At 33.8% G+C, this 27896-nt stretch overlaps 1 protein-coding gene and 1 pseudogene across 1 annotated transcript; both read right to left on the bottom strand.

Moving 5' to 3' along the window:
- Window positions 1-832: 832 nt before the first annotated feature.
- On the bottom strand, window positions 833-23104 carry LOC131860103 (ricin B-like lectin EULS3; annotated as a pseudogene).
- A 2443-nt stretch (window positions 23105-25547) lies between these two features.
- LOC131037001 (ricin B-like lectin R40G3) lies at window positions 25548-26681 on the bottom strand. Its single transcript, XM_057969024.2, has 3 exons — window positions 26367-26681; window positions 26086-26208; window positions 25548-25933 (listed from the first exon to the last, which is right to left on the bottom strand). Exons 1-3 carry the CDS (start codon window positions 26607-26609, stop codon window positions 25700-25702), a joined length of 600 nt encoding a protein of 199 aa, XP_057825007.2. The 5' UTR covers window positions 26610-26681; the 3' UTR covers window positions 25548-25699.
- Window positions 26682-27896: the final 1215 nt, after the last annotated feature.

Raw genomic sequence — 27896 nt, 5'->3', positions numbered from 1 at the left:
GTGTGTTATCATCCTAGTTGAGAAATTCCGCCACAACATTTCTGGAATTTAAATTCAATACCTCAGCCACAACAGTGGGCCCGTTGTCGTCTTTGTCTAGGATTTCGTGAATTTGGCAGGTTTGCTGGCAGCGGACATAGCAGCTCCGTTGTTTTGACGGCACTAAGCGTGTAGAAGACAATAGAATCTTCAAAGACCCAATATTCCGACTAGACAGCCTCACATTCTTCGACAGCTCCATGGTAAAAATGAGGGCATGTTGTTCACTGGGCTCCACGCCCCAATTCTTGAGCGCAACAACAAAATTGTTAGTCTGGGGTGTGTCAAACTTCTCATTGAAGCTATTAATTACAATGCTGCTGATAGCAGCACTGGAGAGAGTCGTGGAAATGGCGAGACACTTTTCCTTCTTGTTGATTTTGATGCTCCAATCTTTGGTGTTTGGGCCAAAAAATGACACCCCCACCAGACCGTAGAGGAGTCTTTTGCGATCCGTGACGAGCTCTTCTGTTGCGCTTCTGTTTGTAGGGTTTTCGTCCTCCCCCTCCCACTTCACTGCGGGTTAGAGTCGAGGCCATGCCCCATCGTTTGTTTTGAAGGTCCATGATGACCAGCTTTAGCTCTTCGATTTTCAAGGCTGCCATGGGCACTTCAGGAGTAGGAGAGATCTCCTTCTCGGCCTTACTGTCAACCTTTGATTCCAATTGTGTCTTCATGCAGCTCCTCGTAACCCCAGGCAATTCATTATCCATGTCACTGTTGGCCTCCTTTTCATCCACATCCATCAAATCAAGGTAGGGAATGTTGTCTCCTTGCGATGCCCATTGTCCACTCATGTCAATGGCCGCTTTTGCTTCAAACCAGAAAATCGTCTTTGCACTTCTTCATCTAAGTCCATAGATTCGTAGTCTTCTATGAAATTATCTATGCAAAGGTTTTCATCATCATGGGAGTGTTTCTTTACTTTTGCCAAGGCCATGCCATCTGCAGAGTTGTGCTCTGCTACCTCACTCCAATCTGCACCCTCCTCATCATGGGAGTCAACAACAGATTCAACTTGGGTCTCCGATGGCATACACTCTTCCTCCCGCAAGCTCTTGAGTTCATCCTCTTCAACAACAACCTCTTTTCCAACATCATTTTGCTCAGAAATTCTAGTGTCTATACAGGGACTATCATGGCGTTCAACCTTCACCACACGAATGCCAATAACTTCCTGACCATTAACAGTTTGGTCAATAAGTGCTAAGGCTGGCTCTAGGGGAGAGCAAATAAGAATCCCAACATCCTTTCCTTTCGCTAGATTCTCCTCTTCAACTGAGTCCCCCTCTTTCTTCCAGCCATCCCACCAATGTACGCGGCGTTTGAAGCATACTTTTACATGGAACATAAAACAACCATAGAAGTTATAAGTTTTACCTTCTCCTTCTTCCTCCATCTCTACTTAAGCCAACATGGCTCTGATACCAATTGTAAAGATTAGAATGAGTAGAAAAAACAATAACAAAAACAAAAATGGTAAACAACACACGATTTATCATGGTTCAGCAAATTTGCCTACATCCACACTCAAAGCAGGGAATCACTTCATTAATCAACTCAATTTATATGGGCTGCACACAGCCTCTATATAATCATATTCAGATATGAAATGAAGAGTTTGGGGAAGGTAGACAGTCATGTGACTGTTGGGCTTCACATCCCAACAATTGTAACATTTATATTGGTATTCAATAAAAATAAAGAAAATCAAAATGATTTTAAGAGTTGCTAATATTTGAGATTTACAAATATTTCTTCTAGAAAAATGATAAAAAATAATGTCATTCTCTAATATTGTTGTCTTTATAAAATTTTGATTCTCGTATATCCTACAACATAATAATTTGGGGGTAAGGTGGGAAGGAAATGGATATGGCCCTACTATTTTAAAGGGCATCTTGAAGTATATGGTTGCCAATGAATGCCTTGGAATCAAAAGCTTACATTTGTGGCGGGAGATTAAGGGGTGGGTTATGACAGGACAGTCAATTTTTGAAAGTCTAATAACTATTGAGTGCCCCTTAGAATTGTAGGGAGGAACTAGGAGGCTATGTTAAGTGAGTGGGACAAGTTGATTCGCCTTCGACTGCGAGGTGGGTGCCCCCTTAGAATAGTAGGGGCGGAACTAGGAGGCTATGTTACCCTAGAACTATTTTTCTGGTTCTACAATTTTATGGTACTGCTGCCCTCCAATTGGACTGGGGGAGGGCCTCATATATTTATAAAATTCATAAATTGGTAACACAAATAACGAGTGGATCTTTGTTTGAATTACCAAGTTTTATAATGCGTAGTTTTCTTTTTGCAATTTGAGGGATTATGCGTAGTTTTCTTCTTTTTTCCACGCTACACCAACTGAGATCCCTCTCTCTATCTTTTAGCGCATCCTCTTCTGCTTTCCATGGGCGCAGACCTTTGCCTCATGTAGAGTTTTAGCTCTTCACTCTTTAATTCCCACCTTAGCACCTTTTTTAGATTTCAACGTAGTCCCAAATATTTGCAAAATTTTTCTTAGCTTATAATAATGCTATGCTAAGCGCCTATATTCATAGCATTTGCAAATGTGGAAATTTAATTATGTCCATCGTTATATCGTTTATAGATAATTTCAGTCTTAAAAACAAATGTTTTGGAGATTTTTTTCTTTATTTACATGACACTAAAGAACTAGGAGTTAGAAGACACATGGCTTGCATAAAATATCTCTAGTTTTTCCAAGATAAGAAGTGGAAAATGAATAGTGACCATATGGGAAATAGTGATGAAGTGCTCGGCGTTGTAAGCAAATGCTACCTTTTGGCCAAGGAAGGAAGTTGATGGTGTTGCTTGTGCTTTTAGGGAACTTAGATATTACTTTTATAAATTGGTACAAAATAATACTGCCACTAGGATGTCCTACTTCATCTAATGCTCTCTTTTTATATCTTCCTACTGTATCTAATGCTCTGTTTTTAGATCATGGCAAGGCTGCTTGTTAAGAACATTTTTATTTGAACCAAGAACTTTCCTATCCATGAAGTTTATTAGAGTTGTACCAAACATGCTTGGAACTCCTTGAATGATCGGTCCATCGATATAGAGCAACTAAGGTCTTGCATAGTAGGATCCTTTGAATCATACTAAAGATGATCGTGATATTATGCATAGGTAACTAGATAGTGTCCAATATTATATAGGTCACACCAATACATAGGTGATAGGATTTCATCTTCTATTATATTTTAGAGTAGAATTTGTATAATGAATTTAGGCTAGTCATGGGTTCTAAGGGAAGGTTGCTTCAAATAAGGGCAAGGAGGGGAGAAACTTGGGTATACTATCATTGGGATAAATAGTAGTTCATTTGATAACCCCAATGTTGCTCACCTGATATCCTTGGGGCTATTAAACTTTATGACTCTCCAAATGGTAATCATACCTAACATTTTTTTCCAAAGCTAGAAGAGGACGATGCCTCCTTGGAGTAGTTGATGGGGGTGATATTAGATTGAGGATAGGGTATTGTTGGGAATAAACTTTTAGACATAATGTGCGCTAGATCTATGAAATATCTTTATAGCCATAACCAAGCTATTTTTATACTAAAGGCTGTGATCAAATGCACCATTAATTTCGGTGGATCCTAGACTCATTAGAGGAAGGTTAAGGTTGGAAACATTGAGGTAGTAAATGAACATGATACCTATAGATGGACAAGTTCCCAAGGCAATCCTTTTCAAATTTAAAAAAAAACTTCATGAAGGATAACTTAATCTTAGAAATTTGTTCCAGTAGTGAAATAAAATTTCTTTCTTGACATCATCCAACATTTTAAAACTCATAGAGAGTTGATAAAAGAAATCATAATATGAATCAAAATGTTTAATTTGTATCTAATATACCATGCCAATTATATAGTGTAACATATGAATAGAAAACATGTACTATAACTTATAGAACTTCTTTATATATAAGATTAGATACACGAATGCCAACTGCATATACTCCTGATCTGTGCATTTACAAAGTTACAGACTAGGAATATCCCTAACCTTAAGCTAACATACTTATAGCAAATATATGTCTCTATATTGTATATATCATGATGATCCTTCAAGTAGCATGGAGAGATCTTCCACAGTTGATTGTTCTACTTCTTCCACTTCCACAGGACAACTCTAGTGCCCTCTTCGATTCCTCCATACTTCTTATCACCCTGGAATGCATCCAAGTTGAAGCCAATGTCATTTCCCATCCTTATGGTTTTGTAACCATATCCCATGTCCACACTCTCACTCCCACAACCCACTCTCATCATAGGAACTGGCCTCGTACTTGGTCAGCAACACCTACCATGAAACAACTCAATACTTGGTCATCAAAAGCTATATATAGAGTCACTGGGCGGAACTCAGAAACACCTCCAAAATAAAAAATCTCTATTGTGAAACAAGTATACCCTAGTAGAAAAGATTCACTCCAAAAAAAAATGTATATATACCTCCTGACTTGCAGCAGGGGCTTGACGAAGGGCCTTCCCAGTGGCCTTGTTCACAAGCCCAAAGGCTAGATGGCCCACTGTGTCCCTCACACGGTTGCTCCATGACTCATCTTTCGCCCATTGCTTCATACGTATACATAATACATATATATATATATATCAAAAGTGACCCAAGAAAACAGCTATCACTTAAACAATCAAAGTCAAACATTTAAATACAGATCAACTTATGGACACGAATTCCAACACAAGACACATATAGTATAGGAAATGCATATATACCTGAGCTGGCTCAATGGGATTATAGTAAACAAGAGTTGCCCTACCATCTCTGATACCTAGAGCATAGTCAGGATTCGCCTTAGAGCAGACCCTCACAATCTACCCCTGTGGAAAGCTATTGTAGCTCTGTTGCTCACTATAGTTGTACTCAGACTGATTGTAACCATGGGTTTTGCTCTATATTTCTGTATGGCGGAGGGTACTACTGCTGACCATACCCACATCAGAGTCATTTGGGTACCTTGGGCTCTCATACTCCTAGTAGTATGCCATACTTTCTTATAGCTTAGAAATAAGATGCAAAAGGATATGAAGAGGACAAATCAGTGGAGGAAGGGTGGCAAAAAGGTGCAAAATTTTTTGGTTCAAAAACAAGGGTAGATATTACAAATTGTGGAATCAATCCTACAAAATATAGATTTGACATATGTTTGATGGATTTGATCTAGAATCATGTATTTTGTTTTTAAAAAAATTAGATTGCCTTGCATAAAAAATAATGTTTGAAATTTGTTAATTTGCACTTGGTGAGGATACTTACATTCTCTAATATGGTATTATCATATTTTGTTTATTAGTTTTTGAAATGTAATTATCTATTTATATTTTTCTTATAGAGTTTTCAATTTTTAATTAATTGAAAATAAGAAAAAAATAGACCAAGTACATGGCATATCTATAGTATCAAACATGTGTCTTTTAAAGTTTAAATATATTTGTTAATCAAAATACGAATTTTATGTTTCCATTTTTATTTATTAGTAGTTGTTTGTGTATCAAATTGATTAGATAGAGTGGGATATGGCATACTTGAAGGGGTTCAATTTCTCTTTTGAAGTTTAATTATAGTGTGTGTATGGATGTAGGTCGTAAATACCTAGGAAATGTGTGGGGCATGTGTTGTTTATAATTATATTATGTAGTTGCCAAAATGCAAAAGATGAGATTATGTTTGGCTTATGTATAATAGTAAGCACTTCTCATTTTTCTAGAAATTGTAGAGAGTTACAAGCAAGAAATCACAACTTTGTATTTGTTTTTTATAAAGGAAAAAAATTATATAAATATATCAATGGCTTAAAGAATTATGATCTGGATTGAATTGTTCCAATTAAATTTGTCTTAGTCAATTTTAATAGATGTTGTTTTAGAAGATCAAGGTTGGAATATTTTTTGTAAGGCATATTATTTTATTATTTTTTAATTTTATTGGATATATCTTTGGTGAAAATTTCTCTTTAAAATAATTCTAATTGATAACCTTTGTAAATGAATCAACTCAAATGTGATCCCAAGGACTATAATGATTGTAGCATATATATGCAATTATCTATGCAAAACATAAAAGCATACATAACACATTTGAATAGTTTTAAAATGGATTGAAAGAAATATGTACTCTCATGGAATCCACTGATTATTGAACATAAGGAAAATGGACCTGTTTAGAAAACCTTGGAAGCCTCAAGCTACCCATATGAAGTAAGAGAGAGTCTCATAGAGGAAATATTTTTAAAATGTGAAGCAAATGCAATTGACATGATTAATGTTAATCTCCATAATCTTTATGTTCTTTTATAAATTTTATGGACCATTTTTTTTATATACTACAATCATTGTGCTTCATGGGGTTACATTTTCATTAGATGTTTTTACAAAGAAAGAAAATAATTTATGTTGTACATTATTTTATATTTCTTAAAAATGCCCACCAAGGCACTTGTAACCACCATATCCAATGAAAATAGTTTTGTTTATTGTATATGGATGTTATTGCCCTAGTCCAAATCTCAAAGTCTTCCATACTTGAGGAGGATGTTAATAAATGATATGGAGATTGATTTTATATGCATCAAAAACTCCTTAAAAACATGAATTTGTGTATATGTTTTTATGGTTGTATTCCATGCGGAAACATTTAAAAAATAGGTGTCATGGCTACAATGGTTTACTTGATGAATATTTCTAATAAAATGCCTAAAATATAGATATAGTCTATGGAATGCAATGATAGTAAGAGATGTGAAAAAAACTTTTTATCATAGAGGATTTCAAAACTTTGAAGAAAATAAATGTTCTTATACCTTTCTCAAACATATCCATCAAGGCACTTGTAACCATACTATCTTTAATTAAAGGCACTTGTAACCATACTTTTTTCAAACATATCCATCAAGGCACTTGTAACCATACCTTTCTCAAACATGTCCATCAAGGCACTTGTAAGCATACTGACCTTGAAGAAAGTGAAACTACCTCGTGCTTTGTGTTTTGTGTTCGTTATCCTTGGGTTTATTCCTCGATTGGGGGCTAAATCCTTGTGATAACGTGATCCCTCTCTCTCTCTCTCTCTTGGGTGTATCCTACCTTAAATCAATTGCTCCAGATAAGGCATGGACGATTGCTTTAACATGAGGCATACACTCCACTCATATTTTCCTTCTTGATAGTTAAAGTTACTTAGTGAACTTGACCTTACTTTGTATTTTTTTGGTATCTTTTCTTTTTCACGACTCATAGTGAGGGAAACCTTACCACTTGTTGTCATGGTTCTTCCCTTTTGATCTTCCCTTTTAATTTGTCAATCAAAGTCATAAGATCCTTAGTCCACTGGGGGCTTGGCATATCTTGTCTCCTTGACGTGGTGAAAGTCTTTCAATCTTGTTTCATTATACTTTACCAGTAGTATTGGCATACTCTTATACTCTCGCTAAAGTGGGGGCTAAATGTAGCATCATAAAATTGTGACCTTGCAATTTTTGACTGCATTTGGGTCTTGACATTGGCGAAATGAATCCCTAAGCCTGAATGGAGACCCAAGACATGCTCATACCTATCGAAACATGCATTTTCCTTGCATCCTGCATAATTTATTCCCACTTCCTATCCTACATTAGGGCAAGATAGGGGTGTGGTGTCCCTTTCCTCCTTAGGACAAGGGTGTGGCACCTCTATCCTTGCACTATTTTGGGACCCCTCCACTTAAATTCTGCATTGGGCTTGTGAAATGAGAAGCGGGAAAAGTTTCCCTATGTCAATCTAAGATGAAAATTCAGTCAAATAATCCTAATTGATGAATATATAAGACGTATTTTCCCCTCCTATTTGCATAAGTGAATAAGGCATACATAATTTCAATAAGTGAAAATGATGATCCTAAGAGAAATTGCATAAACAAAGTCAAACATTCAAGCATTCAAGTGTCCATTCAAGTATCCATTGAGCATCTCAAGTCTCGTTTCAAGGCTAGGTGTTGCATTCAAGTTGAGGATTCAACTATTGAAGTGGAGATCTCCTTTGACATTCAATTTTACATATCCTTTCAAACAACTCTATCAACATTTCAATTGTATCCTCTCTTGAGGTGAATTCTACTCCAGTCATTTCCTTTCTTTTACTTGCAAGCATTTTTCATCATTTGGTTAATTCCAAAATGGGGTTTGAACTAAAGGCAAACCCCCAATCCCAACAACATTTTTCCTCTCTTTTTTGTGTGGAGGTTGCAGGTGCACAACTGTATTTAGAGGTTTAGGCTTCATTTTTAGAGACAGAAAAACCCTTTTTGGTGTGCAGATTTTTTGAAGGACCAAGCATACTTTCAACCCAATCCTGACAATTTTTGCTCAAATTTATAGGGGAGCTTTGTCTCAACATTTTATAGCTAATTCTAGGTACACAGCTTCATCCCACATTTATATCTCAAGTTATAATAATTCCTTTACCATCTTTACCCTTAGTCTCAAATTGCTTAATTCAACTTATCCATTTTAAAAGAGGGGTTACTTTACTTTTCAAGTTCATTGTCAATTCATTTAGTATTCAATATCTTTCTATTGATATTGGATCTAGTGAATTCAATCCCCCGCTTTTAATGTAATGTGTGTGAGATGTTGAAGAGGATCCTTTGTGAAACTTTCACTCATTTCTTGAGGAGGGAAAAGCTTTCCACTTGATCTCGTCATCACCCCTTTTTCACTATTACAAAATGACAAAGTTATTAAATGGCTTGATCATGCCACGATAATAGCATAGTATTTTTTTACATTTACATCGTGTCAAGCTCTTGTGATGATTCCTCTCTCCAAGGTCATGCTGTTAGACCACATTCCCATCAAGTTCTACATTAATTTGTAAGTGGGCTCGATATTGTCTAGGTTATGGACCAATTTCTGTAACGTATTGGAGGATGTTCCTGATATGTTACCGGCAATATTTAAGGATTTATTTACATTGTTTTTTACCTAAACTGACTTGGTTGATCATTTGATAATGGGTTTAAGTGATGAATTTATTGTATTATCTTTTAGGTGGTCCACCTAATTATTTAGGTCCAAGGTTCGTATAAATATAATGTAAGATCTCATTGTAGATCATGTGTGAAGATGAAAAAGATGTTGAGGACCGAATAATGTAATAATCATTGTTATAGAGGATTAGTTCAATCATAGGTGATCGAGTTGGGATTGTGGAAGAGGTTTTAGGCCTATGGTATTGATCTTAACTGGAACTATACTCAGGCATGGGAGATGTTATTCTTGTAGTTAAATCTTCATTCCGGATTTTTGTCTGATGTTTTATGTAGTCAGTGAGACTCCTTTTGTGATGAGCAGTGTGCTCTAGGCTATTGGCCTTCCTGCATGTGTAGGCCCCTTATTATAATATTTATTCACCTGAACAGTGGATAGATATTGTAGGTCTCCAATCCCACCGTGGATTTTCCTCTTTGAGGTTTTCCACATACAAATCTATGGTGCTATTGTGTTCATATTTGTGATTACATTTTTCCTTATTATTATATGCATTTATGTTTGCTGGTTGATAAGTTGTTGTATTAGTAAGTTTAAATGTCTCCATTCCAATAGAACACTGATTCACCCCCCCTCTCAATGTTCTTGGTTTCCAAAAACATCCTCCAGTGCCATAGCCAACTATCATTAAGTTATGATATCAAGCAATGTTTTGTAGCTCCTTCCAACTAGTACATATTTCCATTTGTCCTTCAAGATACAATAACAATTTTAGAATCCTTCTAAATCTCACATACATTATCCTGAAAGATGATATTATATCCATTTTCACACATCTATCCCACACTTAAGAGATTCTGATGCAAACCCTTCACACGACAAACATTATTAGTATTATGCTTTCCATCAAAGGTAATTGATCCAATACCAATGATTTGTGTTGTCTTATCATCTCCCAATCTAACTGAACCTCCAACATCTCTTTCAAGTTTTATGAATTTGCATTTATCACCGGTCATGTGATTTGAGCACCCACTGTTAATCAACCATTCATTCTTATCTCTTCTAGAATGAAATATGCTAGCAACAATCTTAAAGATATCATACTTAGGAACATCCTTTTCTATCAGAAACAAACAATCACTATCCTCATAATCAGATTCATCATCTAAGATACCAACATCATCCTTAACATAATATGCCTTCTTATTGAATTTTCCATTGTTTTCCTTAAAATTTTGACTATTTCCCTTTTCTAGACATCTAGTTGCAATATGACCATTCTTACCACATCTAAAATAGTTAAAGGGTAACATACCAAAGTATTTTCCAGCATGCCTTTCTTCAACTTCCTTAAATATTTTTCTTCAACCTCATCTAGCCTTTCCTCATCATCCAGATTATCTTCAGATGCCTTCAATGTGGTTTCTAACTTTTCTTTATCCTTTCCAAATTTCCTTACTTCAAATGTAATCAGAGTAATAAGTAGTTGCTCTTTGGTGAACTTCTTTGGATCATAAGTTTTTTCAATTGCAGAGATCTTGTCATTGTAGCTTACCAGTAATGTCATCAGAATTTTGTCAACCACATCTTCATTTCTCAAAGTTCCTCTAAGTTCTTTGATCTCATTCACTCTAGTATAAACCTTCTCACAATATCCTCTCCCTCTTCAATCCTCAGGTTTTCATATCTTCTCTTAGTAGTTAATCTCTTTGTCAACTTGACTGTCTCATTTCCTTTATAGATGGCTTTTAACTTCTACTAGACTTCAAGAGCAATATTAAAAGAGACAACCTTAGTTAATTTAGTTTTTGATAATGTACTGAAAATAACATACCTTACTTTTTCATTTTCTTCATATGATTGAGTCTCATCTGGAGTATTGAGACCATTCATTGGAAGACACATACTTAGTCTCCATAGCCTTCTAAGTATTGTAACTCAAAGAAACCAAATAACCTCTGATCTTCACTTTATAGAAATTGTAATCGGATCCTTCAAAGATAGAAATGGATAACTTGTGTGCCATCAAATCAGGATCTACATCAAGTGGTTAAGCTCTATATCAAGGAACCACAACTTTGATACCAATTTTTGAATATTTGGGCAATTGAGAAGGGGGGGGGGGGGTGAATCAGTTGACAACAAATTTTACTTTTTAACCTTAATGCATAAATTCGGTATATTAAGTATAATTAATCATAAACAAAAAATGCATGCAGGAAACAGATCTAACACAAGAGACACTATAATTTATGTGGAAAAACCAAGAAGGGAGAAAAACCACGGAGAATGCTAATTATTAATATATAAATACTAGTTCAGTTGACACTGATTAAGGTGATTTTTATGGTGGTTCACTACCAATATGCTCACTACTGGTAGGCTCACTATTGAAGAAGAAACAAAGACAAAGAGAATCCAGCACAAGAAAAAATAGTCTTTACTGCCAAAACTACTTTTAGTAAATATCTCACACAATCACTAGATTCCTTCAATCTTGCATGTCTTCAACACAAAAATCCATATATAAAATCATCAAATCAAGATCTTATATATACTATCTATTGAAATTATAATTCTCAATATCGGTTGAGATGAGAATCTAAAATAGGTCTCCACTAAACATTCTAGTGGTATGTATAGAATGAAATATGGACCATATCACGTTGTTCCTCCTCGAACATATCAACAGGATACATACATCACCAAGGCCGAACCTAAAACACATTTTCATGCTATACATTCTAAATATCCAATCTAAGGCCTCTGGCTCTAGACCACTCTAGACCTAAATATTATATAGAAAAACATCTTCTGAGTTACTAAACGCATTTGGTGAAACCAAGAAGCCTTCAAGTGCACAATATACCTAAATCAAACATTCCTTCTCAATATACCACATCCGGACTTAATCCAGACCAAAGGATTTGACATCAATGATAACACATAATGCAATGCTAACAATAATTGTAATGAAAAACTTTAACAAGATGCTTACTTTTTGAGGGAAAGGCTATATCTAAAATGAAATGTTTGTAATTGAAATATATACCATGATGAATCTTGCTTGGATCATCATGCAAGGGTTTTAGGATGTCTTATAAAATTTCTTCATAGAAGGTTGATCATGGATACCATCTTGAAACTTGACTTCACTTCTTATCTAATGATTGATGAATGTTTGATTCATTTCTCTCTTTGCTAAAGTATGATTGGGATCTTGATTTCTCTTAGGAGGTTTCTTAGATTTCATATGAGAGGGGTAGACCATTTATACTCGATTACCTAAGAATTATTTGAATTTTCGGAGTAGGTCAACATTGGATCCAGTTTCTCGCTCACTTTATCTGACTATTGTGAGGACCAAATCGATTAAGAGGACCATAGCAATGGGAACCCTAGTACTCTAAATCAAGATTCAATTTTGGGGAGAAGGATAAGAAGGTAGTGAAATTGCATGTTTGTAAGGTGGCGTGAACAAAATCAAAATACTTATTGAGCATCTAAAGTTGAAGCACCAAAGTGAGGTCTAGGTGAGGACGAAATTGTATACAGATACAATTTATGATGCTATATTTATAATGGAGCCCCGTGCCTTAGTGGCCAAAGATACTTTATATTTTAGTGCTTAGACTTCTATTAAGGACTCTAGCAAGAAAATTTCTCTCTCTAAGAAATTCATTGGAATGTGTAAATACTAGCAAGAGGGTAATGCCTCTCACTAGTAGACCATCCCTTTGTGTCTTTGGTAGGTGGCTATTTCATTTATAGTTAGTTTTTTTTGTCTCTAGCTTGTGTCTTGTTTCTAGGTGATTATGTGTTTCTTTTTGGTGCTTTTTGTCTTTGCATTAGTGGGCCTAATTTCTAACAGATAATTGTTAGAATTTCGATGATACCACATCAGACTTCCAACCAATTTTACCATTGAAAACTCATCGTCGATCTTCCCGATGATGCCATTTGTGTCTGTCATCCGACAACGTTATGAACTCCTCTGACGGTGGCTATATCTGCTCCCCTGACCATAAATTTCGGTAGATTACTGTCAGAATTCTGATGGATGCTATGTTTTCTCCTCGATGACTATCCGACATGGAAGTGATGTCAGATATACAACATCCTTGTCAAATATTTCTTTAGTTATCGTCAAAATTCTGATGGTGAGAGATGATGTGGGTCAAATGGCTTTATCATCGGTGCATGAAAGCATTGAACGAGTTCTACTTTTAAAAATTGCATAAAACATTTATTATTTATTTGATTCAGTGTTATTTGCAAAAAATGATTATCAATGATGTTTCCTTTCTCCAAGAATTGTCTAGGATCTTTCCATCAGATCATATGTATCATCCAATGACTAAATATTTTCTTTACAAATGATTATTTTATTTAATTATCATCTGAACATGAATTAAAATTTATATCTATACGGAAGCAGAACATACAATCTGAAGACTCATGTGCAAGTAAATTTCGTAAAAGAAAGCAAGCAGGCATTATCTTGAATGACATGGAAACAAGCTCATCAGCTGCCTAGAAGAGAGCAATTGGAGAAAAGAAGAGGAAAGGGTTAAAGGGTGATAAATACATAGAGAATATTTAATACAAACAAACAATGTATGGAGTGTGTGATGTGACATCTCTAATTTATGTCCGGAGGGACTAACTAGTTTTGGAGTTTCTACAAAACCTATTGGGCCACGCTTGGAGTAAATCAATGTGTTCATGCAAGGAGAACCTTTTTCTATTATGAGAATAATGCTTTTGCACCAAAGGATATTTGGAAGGCAATATCCAAAAATTTCTATAGTTTGGAACCAGAGTTAGCGGACTCAAAGTAATTTTTAGCTTTGAAAAGACCAACAGGTTATGGACACAATCTCCCAATAGAAGGGCGATTTCAAGCATTACCTCACCCCCCCATGGCTATTCAGGAAGCACTTCCTTAGAAAAAGGACTATTGGCCTCCATGGGATCAAAGAAAAATATTAAAGCATAGACTCTAGACAATGTGGTGGTGTCCTTCATGAAGAACTGTGCACTATAATTGAAAATTCACGAGGGAAATTGCAAGCTAGTGAACAAAAATACATTCTTAAAAAGTGAAAACAATGGAACTTGGTTTGGGTGGGGACAGGTTAGGTGGATCCTCTAGAGGTTGATGAGATAGAAATACTATTAGGATTTGAAAAAGATCACACTCATGGAACTTCGTGTGCGACTGATCAATTATGTTGTCTGGGTAATGTATTCCAAATAGATATAGTTGCATACCATTTATCTGTCTTGATTAAATCCTTTTATCCTGATGGAATTAAATTAAAGTACTTTCTCTTCTATTTGGTATTGGTGGAGAAGAGGTTGCATTGCATCGACCTGGGATACATTTAACTTGTGTTGTATCTGTGGAAATATGTATTGTTGGAGAAGAGGTTGCATTGCATTGAAAAGCAACCTCTTCTCCACAATACCAGATAGAAGAGAAAGAAGTTTAATTTAATTCCATGAGGATAAAAGGCTTTAATCAAGATAGATAAATGGTATGCAACTATATCTATTTGGAATGCATTACCCAAACAACACAATCGATCAATCACACACGAAGTTACATGAGTGTTATCTTTTTCAAATCCTAATATGATTTCTAACTCATCAAACTCTAGAGGAGCCACCTGACCTAGTCCCACCCAAACCATGATCCATTCTTCCCACTTTTCAAGAATGTATTTCTCTTCACTATCTTGTAGTTTCCCTCATGAATTTTCAATTATAGTGCAGAGTTCTTCATGAAGGACACCACCACATTGTCTAGAGTCTATGCCTCAATTTTTTCTTTGATCCCATCGAGGCCAATAGTCCTTTTTCTGAGGAAGTGCTTACTGAATAGTCATGGGGTGGAGAGGTAATGCTTGAAATCACCCTTCTATTGGTCTTCTAAAAGCTGAAAATTACTTCGAGTCCCCCAGCTCTGGTTCCACACTATAGAAATTTTTGGATATTGCCTTCCAAATATCCTTTGGCACAAAAGAATCATTCTCATAATAGAAAAAAGGTTCTCCTTGCATGAACACATTCATTTCCTCTAGTCGTGGCCCAATAGGTTTCGTAGGAACTCCAAAACCAGTTAGTCCCTCCGAACATAAATTAGAGATGTCACATCACACACTCCATACATTGTTTGTTTGTATTGCATACTCTATGTATTTATCACCCTTTAACACTTTCCTCTGCTTTTCTCCAATCGCTCTCTTCTAGGCAGCTGATGAGCTTGTTTCCATGTCATTCAAGATAATTCCTGCTTGCTTTCTTTTATGAAATTGACTCGCACATGAGGCTTCAACTTGTATGTTCTACTTCTGTACAGATATAAATTTTAATTCACACTCAGATGATAATTAAATAAAATAAGCATTTGTAAAGAAAATATTTAGTCATTGGATATTACATATTATATAATGGAAAGATCCTAGACAATTCTCGAAGAAAGGAAACATCATTGATAAACTTTTTTTCAAATAACACTAAATCAAATAAATTAAAAATGTTTCATGCAATTTTTAAAAGTAGAACTCCTACAATTCTTTCATGCACCGATGGCAAAGCCATCTGACCCACACCATTATCCATAATAGAACAAATCAATATAATATGCTATTATAAAGAATATATACAAAAATATGATAGAACATTAAATTACCATTACAAACCCATAAACCATTAAATAGTGAAAATAGATATAAATTTGTAAATGTCTCCCTACAAACACCACAACCATAACCAAAGCAAAACAAATTCTTCCCCACATAAACTAAGTAGCTGGTGAGTTGCAAGTCTACAACATCTCTTAGATGATCGAACTGGTTCTTAATTTTGTTCTTCTGATTAGTCAATGGATTTAGTTGCATGTACAAGTTTTCTATTTGAAGCCTTCCATTTCCCTATATTTGAGACTTAATAAATTTCTTGTGAGTAGAATGGTGAATTTTATCAGCTAAACAAATCATATGCAAGGGAGACAATCACTTAAGGTCCATGTGATCTTGAGACATTGATGCCCACTTTAGCATGTCACATTCTAAATTGATAGGACTCATGATTGAGACCCAAAATATGACCCCTCATTTCTTGCCTCATGTGTGAGAAAAAATTCAAACACTTTATGTATGATTAGGTATAAAAGGAAGCCTACCCTGTCATTTGAAGGGATCTACCTACAATTCAAGTGATCTCTTAACTATAAAATCAATTAAATTCCAAGTGAACAAGAAATCAACCATTCATCAAGCATTGAAGGAGAATTCAAGCTAAAGCACAACATTCATGATGAATAGTCTACATGGCATCCTAAAACCTTGTGTGAGGATTCAAGAAAGATTCATCAAGGTATCATGTTCAATTTAAGCATTTTTAGATTAGATCTAAAGGGATCATTTTAAAGAGGGAGGAAGAGATCTTTTCCTAAAGATGTCTACCTCCAAAAATAGAGGAGATATTTAATAAAGATATCATCTTTTAAATTAAGAAATGGGCAGGAGATTAAGAATAAAAACCTTCCATATTTCACACTTCAAGGTATATTGAAACCTATTTGACCTAGGAAAGTCCCCATCAACAAAACTATTTTCATCATTTTGTGTGTAGGAAATTGATTCAAGAGTTACATGTGAAGAATTCGGCAAAGTAAATGATAACAATCAAACTCAAATTTTATCTATCTTGAAAGCCTTTATCCTGATGGCATTAAATTAAAGTTCTTTCTCTATTTTCTAGTGACCTCTGCAGCAGAGGTTGCTTTGCATCAACCTAGGATACATTTAACTTGTGTAGTATCTGTGGAAATATGTATCATAGGTTGATGCAATGCAACCTCTGCTCCACCAATACCAGATAGAATAGAAAGTACTTTAATTTAATGCCATCTAGATAAAATTATTTCAAGACATACAGTAGGTATAAAAGGAGCCTACCCTATCATTTGAAGTGGTCTACCTACAATTCAAGTGATCTCTTAATTATTTAATCAATTCAATTCCAAGTGAACAAGCAATCAAGCATTCATCAAGCATTGAAGGAGAATTCAAGTTGGTTCAGGTGCATTTGGAAAACCAAAGGACTCAATGAAGCCATTAAAGACTTTTGAAGGTCTTAGGAGTGAAGATCCAATCAATTATGATGTCTTAAGGTCCATTATGGCCTTTAATGATGAAAATTGTAATAACTTTGTAATTTGTCCTAAAGGGCCTGGTAAGGACCATAGGACCAACAAAAACATATAATAGGAATTTATGGCTTAGGGAGTCTAGAAGAGTTTAGGCAAGTTCAATAAATCATTTCATGACCTTGTGTGTCAGCGATTAAGAGTTTTTGATCAAATGGTCGATGTAATTTTTTGTACAGCAGAGAATGCTGGTGTATGGATTGGGACAAGCAATAACAACAAATTTTTGTTTTCTTGAAATTTTTTGGTGTTTTGGCTTATCGTAACTTTGTCTTGAATGTGTATTCAAATTCCTAATGAATTGAAGAGACCTTGAACATCATTTGTAGGGAAGATGCACTGATAATCCATTTGTCTCAGACTTTAGACAAGTTGCATTGACTGTTCTAACAGATTTGTGCAATTTGGCATTTGATTTGGTTGATTTACAATGAGAATTGTCATTCCATAAATATTAAAATTCTTATATTTATGGGATGGCACTCCTCTAACGTGTATAATAAATTACTAACAGGTTGATGTGCAGATTGGGTGGAGAACCGGGGTGATCACCAAAACAACAAATGTAAGAGCGAAGAAATTGCTTGCTAAGGAGTAGTAGTAGAAAATCCACCTTAAGGAGGGGAACATTTTATAATTTATAGTGTTTAGACATTTCAAATGAAAGGTGAATCCATCATCATTTGTATGGTATAGTGTTTGGAAGAGGGGTATATGAGAAACCCTACTTTTAAGGGTTTGTGAGAGGCTAAATAAGGGATTTTGAATCTAAGAAGGTTAAAAATTATAAATAATTGTAATTTTCCTTAGTTTTGAATCATATTGGATGTATTTAGAGAGTCTAGGAGTTAGGGAGTTAAAACATTATATACTTCCTTTGTAAAATTGCCATTTTTGGAGTCCAAAAATAGTGCATAGTTACATGACAATTTATACTTTCCAAAGCCACCATATGCAATGTTCTAGTATGTTTAAGAGAAGACAAATGGGTGTCTAAATGTCCAATTTTTTTTTTAGTTATTTGGGAAAGTTGAGAGAAAACAAATCATTTTCCTCACTGGAGTGCTAATTGGGCAACTATGCCTAGAAGGCTAAAAAGAGGGCTTTGCACTTAAACAAGTTCTTGGAACCACAAAATGAATTGAAATGACTTATTTTGAGGTAGTGAAAACATTCCATACCTTTGGAATCATTTAAAAAAGTGTTTCTTTGCATTTGACCTATTTGAGCCATTTGGGTTCTAATAGGCCTAGGGGTTTGGACCTTGTATTTCCCTTATAAATATTAAAGGTTCATTTATCACACCCTTCCTCTGCATCACAAGTTAAAGCATAACATTTATGATCAATAGTTTGCATGACATCCTAAAACCTTGTGTGAGGATTCAAGAAAGATTCATCAAGCTATCATGTTCAATTTTAAGCATTTTTAGATTAGATCTATCCTTTCCCTCAAAAGAAAAACATTATACTTCAAGGTTAATTCACAACCCAAGGTTTGACCTAGGAAATTCCCCATCAACAAACCTATTTTTCATCATTTTTTGTGTAGGAAATTGATTCAAGAGTTACATGTGAAGAATTTGGCAAAGTAAATGATGACAATCAAACTGAAATTTTGATGGCATGAAAAGCATAAGAGTAGGCCATTCCACACCTCCTAGTGCCAATAATTTTTGACAACCTTTTGATAGTAGATTCTATGTACCATCCTAATCCAAAAAGCATTCATTTTGTCTACATCTGATGGTCATTGCTAAAATTAGTTTAAAGTGTATTCATTTAGGGACCTTTCATAAAATATTCTCAACTTACACATCATAAAAGGATCTTAAAATATTCATTGTTTATAATGATAAGAATTTGGTTGTTCCACACACCTTCCTTTACTATTTTAAAAATATCATTGGCCAAAATATTGTGTAGCAGTAGTATGGAGTGCATTTCATCTATTTTATGCCCAAAGATTTCATCATACCACTTTCTTTTCAAAGGTGACTAATCGATTGCTCTGTTTGGGTAATGCATTCCAAATAGATACAATTGTATACCATTTATCTGTCTTGAAATCCTTTTATCCTGATGGCATTAAATTAAAATTCTTTCTCTATTTTCTGGTGATCTCTGGAGTAGAGGTTGCTTTGCATCAACCTTGGATACATTTAACTTGTGTTGTATCTATAGAAATATGTATCCTAGGTCGATGCAATCCAACCTCTACTCCACCAATACCAGATAGAAGAGAAAGTACATTAATTTAATGCCATCAGAATAAAATGCTTTCAAGACATATATTAGGTATAAAAGGAAGCCTACCCTGTCATTTGAAGGGGTCTACCTACAATTCAAGTGATCCTTAATTACAAAAGAAAGGAAGAGATAGTTGTAAAAGAGATATTATGTAAACATTACATAATTTAAATGAAGGAAACCAAAAGAATGCAAAGAGATCAAAAAAATCTATAGAGCAACTATTTTATATACCTCAAATACAAAATTGTAGGGTGGAACAATAAAAAATGGCAAATCAAGGAAAGAATGAAAAATCCACACCAAATTCTTATACAATGCAGTCCAGTTGAAGGATTTTCATTCAACACAAGATAGTGAAGGGGTCATTATGATGATTTATTTGAAGGTTCATAAGTTAAAGGTAGTCACTAACATATAAAGAGTGAATAAATTGAAGAGCCTGATGAATTGCTAGCATATCATGAGGATGGATGATGTTAACGATAGAAAAATGATATTATGATGGTTGTGAAACTAAAAAAAAAAATTGATCATATTTTTATTGAGCATGAAAGCAACCACCTTGAGCTCATGAATGATAGGCATCGTTTTGTAGAGTATCAACCCTTGTTGAACAAGGGTGTCACATTTTTTAGGCTTGATCAGTGCAAGGAGACATTTTGTGTATATGAAGTAGTTTCAATTAGCCGTTTTGTGTATAAGCAGAGAGGAGAGATCGATGTCTTTGTTTATTTGCCTACAAAACAATGAAAGCGGTCCTAATCAAGGAACACACACATCCAAGCAAGGAGAGAATTTGGATTCAGGACAATTCTATGCAAGAAAGGATATCAAGTTATAAAACATAAAAATCAACAAAGGTAAAGTGGATCCTTAAAAAAGAGGAACAATTGACAACCATTATTCTTGCTCCACAATGTAGAGACAAGAAGAACTAGGCTATTACGTTGCCTCCCAAGTATGATTGCACATGAAATCGTAGTACCATGAATGACAATGAGCCCCTAATAGGTAATTAAGCTACCAATGTCATATATCAAGATAAAAACATAATAGGTTATAAATATAATTTAGAAGGGATATGATGAGTGTATAACTCGTTGTCACCTATTATTTAAATGTTACTAGAACTACAATAAGTTTTTGAATTTTAATCTCTAAATAATGACATTCATTAGTGGAATAGTTGATGATGCTTGCAAAAAGGATTATGGTTTTTTCTTCAATTTTTCAAGGGGAGAGTAATAAAGTTGGCTTTAAGAAACTCATACAAAATTATCTCTTGTTCTAATATTAAAAGTTGTTGGAAAAGTCATATGTATATTAGACAATGGGGGAGGGGATGTCAACAAAGGAGGAGGATAGAAACCTAAATCGGTGTATATCACTTAACAAACCACCTGATACTTAATCGATGTGTCTATCATATGCAAGACAACCGCTACTAATCGATATGTATTAGTTAAACCTGAAAACAATCAATGTTCACAGTTAATATGTTAACTGATATTAATCAAATTTTGGTTAAGCCCAATAACAATCGGTGTTCATAGTTATTATGTTAACCAATATTAATCAGAGTGCATTGGTTTTAATATAAACCGATACCAATCAGTATTCTGTGCTATGAGATTTACAACCAATGATTATCAGTAGTTAAGCATTGATGAAACTTTGCAAGTATGTTTGAATATATACAAATTTAAGAATGATCATCAATCAAATGAAGGAACAATAGCTTGAAGTCTTCATCATAGTTTATCGATAGGATAGATGATTGAATGAGAGACTTCATTTATCTCTCAGTCAAACATTTATCTTACTAAGGCTATCATGCATTAACAGGATAGAGGGACCTTATCTCAAATTAAGAAAGGCATGAGAGTGATATATGTATTAGTGTAATTATTTTAATTTTTGAATATTTATCCTTAGTTACATTCAGACCAAATTACAAGTTACATTCAATATAGGACCACAAGTTACATCACCCAATTAGGGTCAGACCATATTACAAGTTACATTTATAGGGCCTGTCCAATCCACAAGTTACATTATATATAGGTCTTTCCCAAGCAATACATAATTACAACTTACATGTATTTGGGCCTAGCCCTAAGTTCGATTTACATAATAGATAATACAAGTGTATTTTAATTTTCATTGACAAAATTAAAATACAATAGATAGGTATTCGAGCTAGCTACTATTTCAACACATTCTAACACATGTATCTCTTTCTATGCAATAATTAGTAGTAGCTACATAGACTAGCATGGTACATAAGTTCTTTTCTAATAGTGCCCTTCAAATGCAATTCTTTCAAGATTATTTAGTTGTATCTACCTTCTTAGGTTATGCAAATGGAGATTAGATTAGGTTATGTATCTACTTTCTTTCTCTATAATTCTCATTGTGTTTAATAAATTTTTATCCCTTTGGTGAAAAAAGGAGGTTGATGATAAATATCTGTGTTGTCTATTAGTTGACTCACATGCCAAAACTTATCACACAAGCTGAAATATGATAATATTGGTTAAAAAATATAATACAGAAGAATAATGAGTTATGTCTTAAGTTTCATTGCATGGTGTTATGTGACATTGGATAAGTTTGCTACTGTTAATCATGAAAGATGATGGACTAATCATGGATGGTGCTAAAATTGTTACAACAAACCCAATGGAGCCGTGGTTTACTCACAAGGTTGATCAATATGAAATTTCAAGCACCTTCCTAGGTTCCATAACAATTTCAGCTATGGTCTACTTCACTCAAATGTCATGAAACCAAAAAGTGTTAAGATCAGAAAAAACCACACCTCTCCCTGCGGGTCCACTTCGAGGCTGGCTCGGATGATCGCTATTGGTAAATGTCAATTCCCACCACTTGGGGGTGGGGGGGGGTAGGAGTGTTGGGTTCAAACTCGGCAATTACCCCCAACAATGCTTTGACAGCCAACTTATTGATATATTATGCTACTTCCTCTACCCAGAAAAAATCGACCCTGGCTGGGGGTTGTCACTATATTGTATATTTTATAGATAGTCAACCACACCATGACCACAAAGTGGGGGGCCTTCAATCCTTGTTCGAGTTCCTTCCATGGTGGAGTGAAAGATTCTGCTCCAAATATCCCACGCTTTGTTCCAGTTCCTGCAGGAAAATTCCACCATAAGAACAAAAACCAGTTAACCACTTCACCAGTGGTTTCCACCTAAACAACTATGACCAAGAACAAGAAATGAGTAGTGGTGGAGGCAAGGCTAGGGGATTCTAGCAAATAGAGGTGGAACTGTGGGCGGGAATATGCTGCTGGGGTGGCAACAAGACAATGGGAAGAGGCCACGAAAATGATTTGAAATGTCTTGGTCTTTTTTTTTTTTTTAAAGTAATGCCCACTGTCATCGAAATTTCGATGAACATGGACAATTTTTGTAAAAAAACACAAATGTCATTGCCAATTCCTTTCTGCCACAAACATATATTGAATTATCATCAGAATTCTAACGAATGCGGGCAATTTTTAAAAAAAAATCAAATTTGGTCACAATATACCTTCTCCGTCAGAAACCGCCATCGTAATTTTAGGGCAAATGTATTAGTGCTGGCTAAGTGTGCATTCCTCATGTGCCCTAGGTGTTGTTGTTTGTCGGTTATGTAAAGGTTAAGGCCTATCTTGCTTTTTATTAATCAAAACTATCCTCTTTCTTTATTCAAATAGAAATCTCTATATAGATAAATGTTTAAATAATCATTTAACTTAATATTCACATTTATAGCATAAATACATAATGATAAACTATTCAATCTTAGGAGTAAACTAATTGACTTTGATAATATTATCACACAAAATGATATCACTATTATAATAGTTAATTTGTTAATATCACTTTAAACAAGATAAAATTTATCTTGTAGAGATATTTGATACTATAAACTACAACTTCTTTTCAAACTCAACTTAAAAATAATATTATCTAATAAATATTCTATTTAGACTATAGTAAAAGTCATTATCAAGATTAGCACTTGATTATTTTGACTATAATACAAGTCATTATCAAGATTAGCACTTATAGAATAGAGTAGGAGGAATGATTAATCAACTTGAAAGAAGATTGATTTAACTAATTAATAAATTTGTGACTTTATTATGAGCTACATTTCTAAAGAGATTAGCCACTTACAAATAAGTGGAAATGCAGCCTCGATGATCGGTCATTCTATACTCCCACTACACAAACATTATTATGCAACTCGAAGATTAGCAAAGGACGTGTAATAAAGATATTTAAATATGCTATAAATTGTCATGATTTAATCATATTGACAATAAAATAAATGATGTTTCTTAATTAATAATTTAATAAAATAATATATTATTATAAATTGCTTTCTTTTGTTATTTTATAAAATTAAAGATAGAGATCAAGAATTGGGGTTATAAGAATGTAGCACATCTATATTGTTAAATTATTTATCTGTAATTGTTCTAAGTTAGTATGGAGAAATATTTATGAGAGATATATAATTATTATTGAAAGCTAATTTCAATAGTTCTATACTTTTTTAGAAATTCAATGATTAAAATTAAAATTGCATAGTGTAAGGGGTTGAACTTAACCGGTTAAAACACTGGTTTCTCACTGTGGAGACCCAAGTTCAATTCCCAATAGGGACATCTGATCTAATAATTTTATAATTAAAGAATAATTTATTTAGAATCAAATAATTAAATAAATCATAATGATCTAATAATTTTATAATTGAAAAATAATTTATTTAGAATCAAATTAAATGTAATATAATAATATTTTTTAAACTTTAATAAAATGAGTTAAACTTTATTTAATGTTTATATGTTAAATAAATGAATAATAATAATTATTATTATAATACTTTTCTAACTTCACTAAAAAAATTCATATAAATTATTTAAATCAAGTTTCATGCAAATTAAGTTGACCCTCATTAAAGGCAAACCCAAATTGGAACCTAACCATTAAAAACCTATAATCTTGATTGAACCCTAAAACTAACCCTAATTCAATGGTTAATATGTTTAATCAGGTTTAGGATTAGGGTTCAATATGATTTAAGGTTATAGTTCACTTTCACTATTAATAGCTGGGTGAGCAATTTATTTAAGGGTTAAGGTTAAATTTGATTTATGATTAAGATTGGGTTTTAATTTCATTTGAGGATAGGGATGAATTTCAGTTAGTTTTAGATTCAAAATCAAATATAGAATCAGAATTAGGTTTAAGATTATAACACTCGCCCTAATTTTGATTTTGGTTCAATATTAGGTTTACAGTTCAAATAAATTAGTATTAACTATTTTATGATTAAAGAGTGTGATATTTAAAGAATATAAAAAAAATGGTTATAAAGTTAATTAAAATGTTTTAAAAAAATGATTGCAATAGTTACACAAATGTTTAAAAAAAAAAATTATAGTATCTACGTAGATATTACAATTTAAGAAGCTAGAAATCTTATCATAAGCATAAATATGCTCACCAAGTCTAATTAACTTTTAAAAATCTTTGTATATTCAATTTAATTTAAAAATTAAATTCAAATGTTAAAAAAATTGAGATTTAAAACTAAGATCACTTATAACCGTAAAAAAAATTATCTAATAATTCATTTTGAATATAAAATTTGTAGATAAGAATCGAATTTCTTAAAAGCAGAAAATGAATAACGTGAGCGTTGCACAGGTCGTGAAAAAAGAGGACAGAGGAGAGTTCTTTCAATTGATTTTCAAAACCTAGTTTCCAAATTGCCCAGAGATATGTAGGTTAACTCTTCAAGATATTTTGTAGTTATTACTTTTCAATTACATGAATAACGGAAAAATTCCCCTCGCTGTTTATCGTCTTTGAAATGCACACATTGATTTGATCACAAGAAAACAGTATATAAATCAAAACGGTTCAATTTCAGCTCACATGAGCATATCACAATATAATACCGGACCAATCACAAATTATTAACATTTAACAATGACTATATATCAAAAACTATAGAATAGCTTTATAATAAGGTAAGATAAATCCATACAAGCCAACAATAATTCCGATCTCTACACAAGTCCAGGTATACCCACAACATTAAGATCCTTATTTATTTATATCCATATATGGCTTGCAGGATGATGATCCTTCTAGTAAGAGGGAGAGATCTTCCAGAGTTGGTTGTCTTGTTTGTTCCACTTCCACAGCACAACTTTAGTGCCCTCTTCGATGCCTCCATGCTTCCTATCACCCTGGAATGCATCCAAGTTGAGGCCAATATCATTTGCCATCCTTATGGTCCTGTATCCATATCCCATGTCCTCACTCTCACTCCACAGCACACTCTCATCATAGGAACCACCCTCGTACTTGGTCAGCAACACCTGCCACGAAACAACTAAATAATTTATCAACAAAACCCTTATATACAGTCACTAGGACAATTTCAGAAACACCTTTAAAATAAAGAATCTCTACTGTCAAACAAGTATACCCTACTAGAAAAGATTCACTCAAAAACAAAGTATATATAGACCTCCTGGCATGCAGCAGGGGCATGACGAAGGGCCTGCCCAGTGGCTTTGTTCACAAGCCCAAAGGCTGGATGGCCCACCGTGTCCCTCACACGGTTGCTCCATGACTCATCCTTCACCCATTGCTGCACACATATACACAAAACATTTATGTCAGATGTGACCCAAGAAAAACAGCTATCACTAAAACAATAAGAGCCAAAGTAAAACCTTTAAATACATATCAACTTATTGACATAAATTCCAATAGAAGACATATATCGTGTAGGACATCAATATATACCTGTGTTGGGTCACTGGGATTATAGTAAACAAGCGTTGCCCTGCCATCTCTGATACCCAGAGCATAGTCAGGATTGGCCTTAGAGCAGACCTTCACAATCTGTCCCTGTGGAAGGCTGTGGTGCCTCTGTTGCTCACTGTAATTGTACTCGGACTGATTGTAACCATAGTTCTGCTGTTGGCCACACCCTCCTTCACAGTCATTTGGGTATCTTGGGCTCTCATACTGCTGGTAGTATGCCATACTTGCTTATAGCTTAGGAAATAAGATGCAGAAAGCAATGGACAAATCAAATGAGTGAGTATGTTGTCTTTGTGGTTTGAGGCTTGATGATGTTTATATAGGGCAAGAAAAGGAATATTAGTTCATACAGGTGTATCAGTGGAAGGGAATGGAATTAAACAGGTGTAACATGCACGTCATCTATACCCTGATCGTTATTCTCTCTTCTTCAAATGGATAAATTGGAATTAATTCTTTGAAGTGATAGAGAAAACATACAATAAGTTGTTACACGCCTCTGCATATCAATATGTTCGGTGTATACAGATCATTTATTCGTTACTTTGTTATATACAGATCATTTATTCCCTGATATTTATTCTTACTTTCTCTCGTGAATGTGCTAGAAAAAACTCTTACTAACTTTTGGCTCGTACCTTGTGTGGGAAAAGATTGAAGTTAATTCAACTTAAAATTTAATCTAGATCTATGATAAAATTAAAACTTGAATCTAATGCATTATTGTGATTTTATAAAACGAGTATAAGGTAAATATATATAATATAAGAGGTAAATTATTATAAATGTGTTTAAAATAAAATTATAAAATAATGATATTTAGATTGAAGCATTCTGATATATGTTATGAAGTGATTTTATTTCAATTTAAAATTAGATATATGTATCCTACATTGATCTAGATTACTTTTATTATTGTGGAATTGATCTTATAAATGCAGATATAAGCTTTATGCTGATCTACATTACTTTTAAATGAAGATATAACCTTTATCTAATGGATTTGATATAGAATCATGCTTCTAGTCTCTACAGTTTTTTCAAAAAATTTCTTTTAAGTTGTGTTGATGTCATTAGTTTATCTTTGCATAAAATTCATATTTAATGTATGTTAGTTTTCATTGGATAGGAATCATTGCTTTCCTTGTGTCAAACAATGTAAGGATACCAATTTAATAATTATATAAAAGATCAAGTACAAAAGCCTCAAATATGAAAGATACCATATATCTTTGTGCAATGAAGATTCCTTAGTAATGTGTTTTAAAAACAATTTATATAAATTAATGTAATATCTATAATAAAATTCTAACTTAAATATAATATATTATTGTTATTTTAGAAAAGGGGAGCAAATTTTTTTTTATAAACATATAAGACAAATATATATATATATAATATAGGTGTTTCTAATATATCTTAGACAAAATGAGGTGGGATATTAAAAATGAGTTTAGATTGAAATATTATGGAAGAAGATACCAAGTGATTTGTTAATAGTGTAGAAAT

The sequence above is a fragment of the Cryptomeria japonica genome, chromosome 11 (assembly GCF_030272615.1).
Source record: "Cryptomeria japonica chromosome 11, Sugi_1.0, whole genome shotgun sequence".
In the NCBI taxonomy this organism is placed as follows: domain Eukaryota; kingdom Viridiplantae; phylum Streptophyta; class Pinopsida; order Cupressales; family Cupressaceae; genus Cryptomeria; species Cryptomeria japonica.
This window is presented reverse-complemented; position numbering and strand designations above follow the sequence as displayed.

Bases quoted from the DNA above. Each gene is read 5' to 3' on its own strand.
- LOC131037001 (XM_057969024.2), bottom strand. From the start codon at position 26,609: ATGGCATACTACCAGCAGTATGAGAGCCCAAGATACCCAAATGACTGT. The intron at 26,209-26,366 runs GTATATATTGAT...ATATGTGTGCAG, and splicing joins ATCCCAGTGACCCAACACAG to CAATGGGTGAAGGATGAGTC. The intron at 25,934-26,085 runs GTCTATATATAC...GTTTCGTGGCAG, and splicing joins CCCCTGCTGCATGCCAGGAG to GTGTTGCTGACCAAGTACGA.